The sequence below is a fragment of the Crassostrea angulata genome, unplaced genomic scaffold (genome assembly GCF_025612915.1).
Source record: "Crassostrea angulata isolate pt1a10 unplaced genomic scaffold, ASM2561291v2 HiC_scaffold_1, whole genome shotgun sequence".
In the NCBI taxonomy this organism is placed as follows: Eukaryota; Metazoa; Mollusca; class Bivalvia; order Ostreida; family Ostreidae; genus Magallana; species Magallana angulata.
The window spans coordinates 420,528-433,169 of record NW_026441566.1 but is presented as its reverse complement, the minus strand read 5'-3'; the positions used below and the strand labels follow the sequence as shown (position 1 = coordinate 433,169).

Here is a 12,642-nt window from a genome sequence, read left to right as displayed (position 1 = left end):
GGGCTTGCTGAAACTACCGCATTCCGAAGAGAAGCATTCGATGAAAATAACTTTGATGGCATGTCGTGTGTCTGGATCAAATTCCAAGAACAAGGAATTTCGCGAGACGTATTACAAATCATCAAAGAATCGTGGAGAGGATCTACCAGGAGTCAGTATGCAACAATCATTAAGAAATGGACAAGCTTCTGTGGTGAAAGGAGTATTCATTTTTTTCAACCAACTATAAATGATGTGTTAGAATTCTTGTTAAAATTATATAAGGGAAATTTAAGTTACAGTTGTATAAATACTGCCAGGTCGGCATTATCATGTTTTGTAAAGATCGATGGTACTGATGTGGGGAAACACCCATTAGTCTCAAGATTCATGAAAGGTATTTTTCAACTAAGGCCTACTCTATCTCGATACAATGAGATTTGGGATGTGGATGTTGTTTTTGATTACATTAGAAAGATGAACTGCAATGAAATGCTATCTTTAAAACAGCTCACTTTGAAAACTGTTTCATTAGTAGCCCTAATTTCATCCCAAAGAGTACAATCTATTCATAATATATGTTTGTCAAATATGAATGTTGATGATTCAAAATATGTGTTTTATTTAGGTAAGATTAAACAATCTAGACCTAGTTGTAAATCGTTTTATATGAGTTTAGAAAGGTTTCCTGGAGAGGAAAATTTGTGCATTTTTAAGGCTTTGTCAGAATATTTAAAAAGAACAGAAAGTATCAGAAATGGTTGTGACAAAGTTTTTATTAGCTCACCTGAGCTGAAAGCTCAAGTGAGCTATTCTGATCACATTTTGTCCGTCGTCCGTCCGTCCGTCCGTCTGTCCGTCTGTCCGTCCGTCCGTCTGTAAACTTTTTACATTTTGAACTTCTTCTCTAAAACCGCTTATCCAATTTCAACCAAATTTGGCACAAATCATCCTTATGGGAGGGCGAATATAAATTGCAGAAATAAAAGTCCGATCTGCATTCAAAGCGGAGAAAACCTTGAAACTGTAGAAAAAGGGGGGTGCATTTTTAAAAATCTTCTTCTCAGGAACTACCGATGCAAATTCAACGCAGTTTAGCATAAATTATCCTTATGGGAAGGAAAATATAAATTGCAAAAATTAAGGTGTAATTCTGTTTCAAATTTGAGTTATTACGAAAATAATAATAAAGGAAAGGCGTGTTTCAATCAGTTTAATAGCTTCGGGTTCGGCATCCGGTAAAATGATTCCATACTTCAAAACGAGGTTCTTTGTTTCAAGCAGCCATGACATTATACGAAAAAGGGTCGATCGGATTATGATGAAATTGCTTGTTGTGCAACAGTTCGCGTATGAAGGGAAATTTTGAAACATGCAAAATATATTGGTGCCGATTTTGTGAAGTAAATTGAGGCTAAATATTTCAATGCGTTGACAGTTTTCACACATGACGTTGGTGTTATCTTGTTCTGATTTTCGTTTCGTTTTCATAATTTATGCTTTGTAACCTGGAAACTATCGTCTGTATTTCGTGATTTTTACGTATCAAATCAAACAGAGACTTCGGTAAATCAAACAGTTAACTGTTTTCCTGCGCAAATTAAGCAAAATCTGATGTAGGGGTACTGAAATACAATTCATTCTATCGGTAATTCGGCATTATCTTTTGCGTAATGGTAGATTAATGCAATAGGTTTTGTTGAGATGCTCGGCATTTTCTCGAGTTTATTCAGTTTAAATAGAGTTTGATATCGCTGACGGAAATATGTAGGTATATACATGTATCATATATATGATTCATTTCGAAAAAATAAATTGTGTTCTTTATTTGTTATACATGTAGTGCATGTTTCTTGTGTTGAATTGTTTACAATTTCTATTTACTAACCATATTTGAGTGTTAAACTTCGAATTATAAGCAAGATACATAGATTTGCTCACAATTCTAGGTTTGTACACAGATCTTAAAAACTAAAGATTAAAAAAGTAAAAAAAATGTCAATATTTATTAAGAAAATTTTCAAAGTCTGTTCTTCCAGAAACTAATTTTAACAACTTATTGTATTGTAAACTTAACACCTTTTTAGCTCACCTGAGGGTGGGCCACAATGGGGGGTCGAAGTTTAACATAGGAATATATAGAGTAAATTTTTAAAAATCTTCTTCTCAGAAACTAATCAGCCAGGAAAGCTGAAACTTGTGTGAAAGCATCATCAGGTAATGTAGATACAAATTTGTGAAATTCATGACCCCCGGAGGTAGGGTGGGGCCACAATGAAGGATCGAAGTTTTACATAGGAATATATAGAGTAAATCTTTAAAAATCTACTTCTCAGAAACTAATCGGCAAGGAAAGCTGACACTTGTGTGGAAGCATCCTCAGGTAGACTAGATTCAAAGTTGTGAATATTATGACCCCCGGGGGTAGGGTGGGGCCACAATGGGGGTCGAAGTTTAACATGAATATATAAAGTAAATCTTAAAAAATCTTCTTCTCAGAAACTAATCGGCCAGGAAAGCTGACACTTATGTGGAAGGATCGTCAGGTAGTGTAGATTCAAAGTTGTGATAATTATAACCCCAGGGGTACGGTGGGGCCACAATGGTGGGTCGAAGTTTTACATAGGAATATATAGAGTAAATCTTTAAAAATCTGCTTCTCAGAAACTAATCAGCCAGGAAGGCTGACACTTGTGTGGATGCATTCTCAGGTAGTGTAAATTTAAAGTTGTGAAAATCATGACCCCCGGGGGTAGGGTGGGGCCACAATGGGGGATCGAAGTTTAACATAGGAATATATAGAGTAAATCTTTAAAAAACTTCTTCTCAGAAACTAATCAGCCGGCAATGCTGAAACTTGTTCGGAAGCATCCTCAGGCAGTGTAGATTCAAAGTTGTTAAAATAATAACCCCTTTGGGTAGAATCGGGCCACAATGGGGGGGGGGTTCGAAGTTTTACATAGGAATATATAGAGTAAATCTTTAAAAATCTGCTTCTCAGAAACTAATCGGCAAGGAAAGCTGAAACTTGTATGGAAGCATCCTCAGGTAGTGTAGATTCAAAGTTGTGAAAATCATGACCCCCGGGGGTAGGGTGGGGCCACAATGGGGGATCGAAGTTTAACATAGGAATATATAGAGTAAATCTTTAAAAAACTTCTTCTCAGAAACTAATCAGCCGGCAATGCTGAAACTTGTTCGGAAGCATCCTTAGGCAGTGTAGATTCAAAGTTGTTAAAATAATAACCCCTTGGGGTAGAATGGGGCCACAATGGGGGGGGGGTCGAAGTTTTACATAGGAATATATAGAGTAAATCTTTAAAAATCTGCTTCTCAGAAACTAATCGGCAAGGAAAGCTGAAACTTGTGTGGAAGCATCCTCAGGTAGTGTAGATTCAAAGTTGTGAAAATCATGATCCCCAGGGGTAGGGTTGGGCCACAATGGGGGGGTCAAAGTTTAACAAAGGAATATATAGGGTAAATCTTTAAAAAAATCTTCTCAGAAACTAATCAGCCAGATGATTCTTCATAATTGTTAAGACTTTGGCCCCAGGACAATTCTTTGGCCTCCCGAGAAGGTTCAGAGTTTGATGTACGTTTATATCCCTTATATAAATTATATTGTTAAGGATCTTTTTGAGAACTGCAATACTCAACATATGATATGACTATAAAATCATCCTGTTAGAAAAGGGACTAATGATTATAAACATAAGAATATTCAAAGGAAAAAAGGGTTTTTAATTATACAGGATCTACATGTATTATTGTACATTGTCCAGATAGTTTGTATTATGACTCCATTAAGCTGATTTTATCATACCTATATTGTTCCTCAGGTGAGCGATGTGGCCCATGGGCCTCTTGTTAGTTATTTGAAACCCCACAAGCAAGTAAGCAAAAACACTATTGCGAGATGGATCAAGACTTTTTTGGGTCTTGCTGGAATCAATATAAAGAAATTCTCAGCACATAGCACTAGAGCTGCTTCTTCTTCAGCTGCAATACGGAATGGTGTACCCATTACAGAAATTCTAAACAAAGCAGGATGGAGTTCTGAAAAAACTTTTTTCAAGTATTACAATCTAGATGTAACAAAAACCAAATGATGTGTTTGTGTTTCTTTAAAGTTTTTATGGAAACATGCTTTATTAAAAAGAAATAAACCAGTTATCAATTTAATTGTTGTATATTTCAAATAAGACGGTGCATTTCAAAACCTTAATGTTCTGTAAGGAGAGGTTTGATTGGTTTTCACATACTGGTTTATTTTGAAACAACTTGGCACATCAATGCTTTAAAATCTCACGTGATTCCCTTGGTATGATGACGTAACAGAATTAGGAAATTAAACGATACTTACCTGTAAGTTGAAGTTTGATTGGAATTCTGTTTCGTCATCTTTGTACCAAGGGGATTACGTGCCCACCCTTTAAGGCCCTCCCATGTATGGACTGTTGGGGTGTTTATGTTTTGGTATTGATGAGCCAAGTTGTGATTTTAAAAACTGACCCGTCTGCGCAGATGCAATGCTATCTCACGTAATCCCCTTGGTACAAAGATGACGAAACAGAATTCCAATCAAACTTCAACTTACAGGTAAGTATCGTTTAATTTCCTAATTAAGAAAAATCACGGCCGGCACGAAAAATTTATGATGATGTCAGACTCAAAGTCTCACAGGAGACAATTTGGCTGTTTCTTTTAGCTAACGTACTTAAGTGCATATTTTGTACCTCAACAGTGATTTAATGAATTTCACTTACTTACAATCTATCATATTGGATTTGACCATGCCCCGAACAAATTATCACCTCATAAAACTAAAGGAATGATTCCTTATTCCTTAAATAAATTCATGTGCATACGTGTATTAAGTCCGATATATCCTTTTAAAGTCATCAATCTTTTCTAACCCTAACCGGATTACCCTGACCATAAATCTTAAAATGTTTATCTTCCCGTCAAAAACTTTTTTTTCCTTATCAGCATCGTTTTTTAAAATGGGTAACATTACCCACGGCATTTTGATGTGCAAGAACAGTGATTCTATGCATCGGGGATTCACGCTTAATAAATCAATCATAAATTTTAAATTATTTATTATTTTATTTTAACTTTTTTACGTATATAGGACATGAAGAGTAACTAAAGTTAACAACTGAACATCACATACAAGTGTATACAAGTTTTTTCCTTTCTTACGCATTGCAAGACTCATTCAATGTACGATTTAATTGTAAACATACAGGGGGAGATAAATACAGAAGAAATCCACCCGGTATCACTAAATTCATTAACCATGTGGTTTATGTACATACTTAGCTGGATTGCTCTTATTGTACAGATATGTGTTATCACGTTGTCAGTTGGTAAGTTCTTAATTTTCTAAAAATCGCAAAAAATCCCATAATACGTTTTATTTCAAGTTCGAATTTTCTCAGCCATCGGTTGAGGTTTTTTGTCATAAACAATTCATGTTAACTGCGCCATCTAAATTGACATATGACATTTAAATTGTAGCCTGGATTTAGTTCTCCATCATTTTATGGACATTTTTCTGATAAGATTTTATTTCAATGTGTATTGATCATCATTTAATGGGTCTTTTGTAGCTGCTGGGCTGTTTTATTTAGCAGAATTAGTTGAAGAATACACAGTACTTACAGCAAAAATTATCAAATCTATGCTGATAGTGAGTATGAGACTGAGACAGTAAAGTGATATTAATCTGTAAAATAATCAGGGGCTTGATTGAGATACACACTTCACCACCAGAGATCTATTCACCGAGTTAGTAAATAGTATCTCTTGCAACCATCCCTTGCATTGACTAAATAAATGACACCAAGTATATCAAATGTTTGGTCTATGCCAATACCATAATCATAAGATATGTTCAAAAGAATTTAGTCATTATTCACAGTAATACCTTGTTCATGTTGTTACAGTCTTTGCCATGGTTGCAGCTGCAATGTTATAGACTAAAGTATCTTGTTGGAGAGGAAGGGATGGGGGGGGGGTATATGAGAAACCACCAGGCATGTTCCTGTTCTAACGGGATGGGAGAAATATTGACAGACCAGACAGGGTTTCGAACCCAGGGCCCTGAATCTCTAGTCAGGTACTCTACCAACTGAGCTATCTGGCGCCGGTATTAGAACCGGTCTGACCGTCACATTCTTCCCCCTTTAAATGATCTTCGTCCCTGAAGATCACCCCAGGCTCTTCCCCAGGCAGGAGTTCACTTGTCAGTTCCAGGGGTTGGTCACGGCACCAAATGTAACGGGATGGGAGAAATAATGACGGACCACACCGGGTTTCGAACCCGGGCCCCCTGAATCTCAGGTGCTCTACCAACTGAGCTATCTGGCGCCGGTATTCGAACCGGTCTGACCGTCGCACTGCATACACTAAATAAATGAATACATAATAAATGTCTTAAAATTTAAGAAATATTTGGGCTCATGTTAAAAGCATTTGAGTTCCGGGCTTACTTTTTTTTTTCACTCTCCTCCCAATATTATTTGAATTTTAAGACAATAACCATGTATTTTATCAACTTGTGTCCCTGTAAATATAGAATATCCCTGTCACATTTATGCATCAAATGATAAACAAGAGACAGTGAAAATTATTTTAATCTAACATATACCAGTAAACATGGGAAATAAAGCATGTAAATTCAACTGTCTCAAATATGGCCAGAGTACATGCATAATGAGATACTTCTGAGGAATTTTCCCTCTAATCATCTGATTGATATGATGAATACATTAAACTATTATAAGTATATCATGTAAGCATGGTGTTTTCAGGGTACCACGGTGATATTCATCGGGCTCCTGCTGTTCGAGGACCTGCCCCTGTCTATGGTGTTACTAGGGCTGGTCGGCAACATTTCCTATTTCTTTGTTCTACAAAACTTTCCATATTTTGAGCTAACATCTCCCTCATTTTTGGCCTCATGTGGTAAGTAAAGTTATGTTTATTTATTTATTCATTTATTTTTTTTCATAGTATTCACCAACTTTTATATTAAGGGATATAAGAAATATTTATTTTTGTGTAAAAAACAAAGTTTTTGATTGAGATCATACTTTCTTGTCTCCATTGCTAAATACTGTTCCTGCAGAACTTAAATTATAAATTCCCAATCCATATATAAAGTTATGAAATGTTTACATAGGAGACATCAAAATCAAATTGCAAGGAGACTAATATAGAATCAATTTAGAAAATTGTTAGGATATTGTTTACAAGTCCATGAACAACTTCAATAATCTAAGCTAAGCAATAAAAAAAAACAAAAAACCCAGTGAATACTCGGTATCAGACCTAAGTCTGGTGTAGGTGTGATGTTACCCTTCTACTAGAATTGAGAGGGAGCCATCAGTTATCTACCCTTGTTTAAGATCTTTGAAATCAAAAAGAGAAAGATCTCAAAGTTGATCCTCTACATATGACCTGTTTTCAGATACCAGTATCCTTATTAAATCTTTCTGTTCTGAATGATTATTAAGATAGGTTGAATTGATCACACAATTTGGTGTTGAAGTACAGTAACTAAATACTACCGGTATGATACGAGTATTTTCATAAGTTTATATAATATGTATAGATTTATCATTGACCACTCATGACTTGACTGGTACACTAGTTGAGAACCATTTATAACGGTGACCTGTTTGTTGTTGTTTACAGTGGCGGTGGTCATTTATTATTGACCACTCATGACTTGACTAGTAGCCTGTATTTGAGAACCATTTATAACAGGGACCTGTTTGTTGTTGTTTACTGTTTGTTGTTGTTTACAGTGGCGGTGGTCATCAATCACTACCTGGCCTTCTCCTACTTCTCCACCGTGTGGCATCCTTTCTCAGATGTAAGTGGTGCTACAATGTACATTTATCAGAGACCAATGTGTTAGCCATGTTTTAAAGCAGAGCTACAAAGCTTTCATTCAAAAGCTTGGTTATATATATAATGTGAAAGATGCTGTAAACTTGAATATTTATTAATACATGAAGTTTGCAAAAATCTATTTTACATGGTTACATGTAAATTTTTCAAAATGTACATGAACCAATAAAATATGTGTAAATAAACATCATTCTTCTATTTTGTTGAAATTTTTCCCTGCTGTAAAGCAGATTTATTAAATTCTGTATACATACTTGCATGGAATAGTTTTTAAAGTCAATATCCTTCATCAGTCAACTAACTTAATGTAACTGAGTTGTACTTCAGAACAAAAACCATTATCTTTGTTTCTTTAAGAATCAAGAAAAAAATTAATGCATCTGAATCAATGAATTAAATATTTGACATTATTCTGATTTCAGGTTCTTGCCTATTTCACCATCTGCCTGTGGCTCGTCCCGTTTGCGTTCTTTATTTCTCTGTCGGCCAATGAGAATGTTTTACCCACGACCACGGGGGCTCGAGTGAGTTCCTCCGAGGAAAGTGATGTAGTCAGTAACTATTTTAAAAAGAAAGGAAAGAAATACGGACTGCTCTCGTTTTTCAAGTACGCCCAGGACAGCATTTTGCCACAGAGGGTACGGAAACAGTATTAGCAGGTGCCCTTCCTGTATCTACTGGACCTTCGAATCGGAATCGCCAAGAATGTTTATCTGAGAAAAAATGAACAATGATTGTGTGCAACACAACTCTGAGTTGTTCTTGCTTGGGAAAGTGCAAATACTTACATGACGCAAATATGATGTACACTCATACCTTTATGTATTACCAAAAACAAGTTTTTAAGAGATAATGTCTAAGTTGTAAAATTGTAATTATCTAAAATTGAAAGAACTTCATGCATTATATGTTACTTGATATTTACTGAACCTCATGTTGAATGCACAGAGTTACTGAGAGGAACTGTGTTCATGGTGCATGTTGATTTGTGCATTTTTGGGATTTTTTCACCAGAATTTATGAGTATTGGTGATAATCCATGAGACTAATCTTCCCCACAGTGTCAGGGGTTCTTGTGTCTGTATCAGAGTTGTCTGATTCTAGCTGGGTTAATTAAATCTTGAGTTAATCTAAGGTAAAAGATGTTACAAAGCATTTGGTATCAGGCGCTTTGATAAGACTATTTCTTTGTTAGAGATTTTCATTGACGATGACCAATGGTACCGGTACCGGTATTTTGTTTATAAATACATGTACCAGTGAAGGGTCTATCTTTTAGGAAATAGATATAACAACTAAAACATGAGTAAATTAATCCGGGTTATGGTACATTTAAATCACTATGGCAACAAAGATTTATGGATTGAAAATGATAGAAAAGATTTCAGAGTTATTTGTATTCTCATTCATTTTAATACATGTGCTATTGAGTCATTCATTAATAGATTATACGTAACAGTCAGGGCTGCGTTTTACAAATTAAAGAACTTACGACAAAGCCATAAATATTTTCAGTCTCATGGAATGATATTTAACGAACAAAACTTAGACATAACTTTATTTATACAACTACTCTGATGTCCATAATAATATTTTACAGCCATGAGAATAAACTATTGATTAGTTTGTGATTAATTAGCATTCATTAATCTGGTTGTAAGTTCTTTTGTAAAACACAGCCCAGGCGTACTGTTTGTCTCCATAATCAACGACTGTGATACCAACCTGTGTTGTGTTAGTCCCCTGATGTAACTCTTACTTTTTCGGTATATCTGATCTCAATTGTTTAGATTTATATAATATTTAGCTCACCTGAGCCAACGGCTCAAGTGAGCTTTTCTGATCACAATTTGTCCGTTGTCTGTCGTTGTCGTTGTCGTTGTCGTAGTCGTTGTCGTTAACTTTTCACATTTTCATCTTCTTCTCAAGAACCACTGGGCAGATTTCAACCAAATTTGGCACAAAGCACCACTAGGTGAAGGGGATTCAAGTTTGTTCAAATGAAGGGCCACGCCCTCTTTAAAGGGGAGGTAATTGAGAATTATTGAAAATTTGTTGGTATTTTACAAAAAACTTCTTCTCAAAAACTATTTGGCCTGAAAAGCTAAAACTTGTGTGGAGGCATCCTCAGGTAGTGTAGATTCAAGTTTGTTTAAATCATGGTCCCTGGGGGAAGGGTGGGGCCACAATTGGGGGATGAATTTTTACATAGGAATATATAGAGAAAATCTTTAAAAATCTTCTTCTCAAAAACTATTGGGCCAGGAAAGCTCAAATTAAAATGGAAGCATCCACAGGTAGTGTAGATTCAAGTTTGTTCAAATCATGGTCCCTGGGGGTAGGGTGGGGCCACAATAGGGGGATGAATTTTTACATAGGAATATATAGAGAAAATAGTTAAAAATCTTCTTCTCAAAAACTATTAGGCCGGGAAAGCTCAAATTTGAGTGGAAGCATCCTCAGATAGTGTAGATTCAAGTTCGTTAAAATTATGGTCCCCAGGGGTAGGGTGGGGCCACAATAGGGGGATGAATTTTTACATAGGAATATATAGAGAAAATCTTAAAAAATCTTCTTCTTAAAAACAATTAGGCCAGAAAAGATCAAATTAAAATGGAAGCATCCTCAGGTAGTGTAGATTCAAGTTTGTTCAAATGATAGTCCCTGGGGGCAGGGCGGGGCCACAATGGGGGGATCAATTTTTACATAGGAATATATCTTAAAAATCTCCTTATCAAAAACTATTAGGCCAGAAAGCTCAAATTTGAATTGAAGCATCCTCAGGTAGTGTAGATTCAAGTTTGTTCAAATCATGATCCCTGGGGGTAGGGTGGGGCCACAATTGGGGGATCAAGTTTTACATAGGAATATATAGAGAAAATCTTTAAAAATCTTCTTTTTAAAGACCATTTAGCCAGAAAAGCTTTAACTTGTGTAGAGGCATCCTCGGGTAGTGTAAATTCAAAATCACAGTCCCTAGTGGAAGGGCGGGGCCGTGATGGCGGTTTGAATTTTTACATATATAGAGAAAATCTTTAAAAATATTCTGGGAAAGTTTTTCGGTCCAGAACTCAGTACTTAGTGTGAAAGCACAGGTTATGCAGATATAAGTTTGATGAAACCATGATACCCTAGAGAAAAGTGGGGCAACAAAATGGGGGGGGGGGGGGTATATAGGAAAAGAGAAAAATCATCTTACAGGTACAACAACAAAAGGGGCTTGGTATTTACCAAAAGAAAGAGGTGGATAAAAATTGGCAGATTTTCAATTTTTTTTAGCAAGATCTACTGTACTTAGTTGTCAAGATATTTTGATACTGTAATGCTAATTTGATCAGAATTAAGGCAATTGTTGCTCAGGTGAGCGATGTGGCCCCTGGGCCTCTTGTTTAAAAATGTGAACAAATGGTTAATCGTCAGACTTAATGTGGGTTTTATTTCACATCCTGGATACATGTATAATTAGTTCACTCTGAGATGTCTTAATGTAGTTGTGTAGTTTTGGAAGCATCCAGACCTTCTAGCATATGCAACTTTGAAAATAAAAAATTTAACTTAATGTGGTGGATGGAAGCAAAAAAAAAATATGTGGTGGTTTCAGTACAAATTTTTTTGTCAGGAACAGAATCACAGAGCTTGTAAGTGAATGTGAAAAGCTAAATGCTGGTTTCTAAGATGAGAGCTTGTAAGTGAGCGTAAAAAGCTAAATGCTGGTTTCTAAGATTTTGTGGTTACTTTGGTCATCTTGCTTTTTTATTTCCAATTCTGTAATTCTGAGTATTTTGCTAAGTACTTGCTTTGGAGTCTTGCTATTTCATTTCTAATTCTGATATACCGAGCATTCTGCCAACTCCTAGTTTGTCTGTTTTATGTGTGGTGTACCACTCAGATGTTATGTATACGTGCCTTTCATTCAGAAAAGAATCACTCATCAAATTGTTATTTAGATACTGTTTTCACAAGCTATCGGTAATTCTATGGCCTTAGGATGTCTGTAATTTGTGTTCAATTTGGAATTTTCTTTCATACATTTTGAGTTTGAGCATGCCTGTATAATTAATGTTATATGCTTATTTACATAAAATTGTGTCGTTGGTTTTATATCAGTGATGTTTTCATGAAGGTTCATCGAATAACTTTAGCTGGTTATTTTGGTTGATGCAAAATTTTGCAAGTTAAGATACGAGAGATTACGGTATGCCATATATTTGATGATAAATTATTGTTATTTCAGTATTACCTTGTATCCTCTGTTTAAGTTTACCCAGCATAAAATTTTCTTCAGATTTATGTTGTTGATATTAATCACCAGAATAAGCTAAAATTATCTGTATATCAAACTAACCTGCATAACGTACTCTGACCGAGACAATGTTTACCTAAAAGGTGAGACAAATGATTGCCCATTATAAAACATGCTTGAGGGAATGTGCATTTAATTTAGTGTGTAAATGTTTGCCTAGATAAATTATTTTGCATGTAGGAGTTTTTCAAGTTTTTAAAATAGCAATGATAAATAAAGATTATCATGTGTGAGATTCTGTGTCCTTTTGTTTACTGCATATATAACCACCGAATGCTTTTTCAGCTCACCGAGCTGAAAGCTCAAGTGAGCTATTCTGATCACATTTTGTCTGTCGTCCGTCTGTCTGTCTGTCTGTCAGTCTGTCTGTAAACTTTTCACATTTTCAACATCTTCTCAAGAACCACTGGGCCAATTTTAATCAAACTTGGCACAAA

At 35.6% G+C, this 12,642-nt stretch overlaps 1 protein-coding gene across 1 annotated transcript; it reads left to right on the top strand.

Moving 5' to 3' along the window:
• Positions 1-5,199: 5,199 nt before the first annotated feature.
• LOC128168516 (protein TEX261-like) lies at positions 5,200-11,938 on the top strand. Its single transcript, XM_052834731.1, has 5 exons — positions 5,200-5,351; positions 5,595-5,674; positions 6,798-6,951; positions 7,797-7,864; positions 8,325-11,938. Exons 1-5 carry the CDS (start codon positions 5,204-5,206, stop codon positions 8,556-8,558), a joined length of 684 nt encoding a protein of 227 aa, XP_052690691.1. The 5' UTR covers positions 5,200-5,203; the 3' UTR covers positions 8,559-11,938.
• Positions 11,939-12,642: the final 704 nt, after the last annotated feature.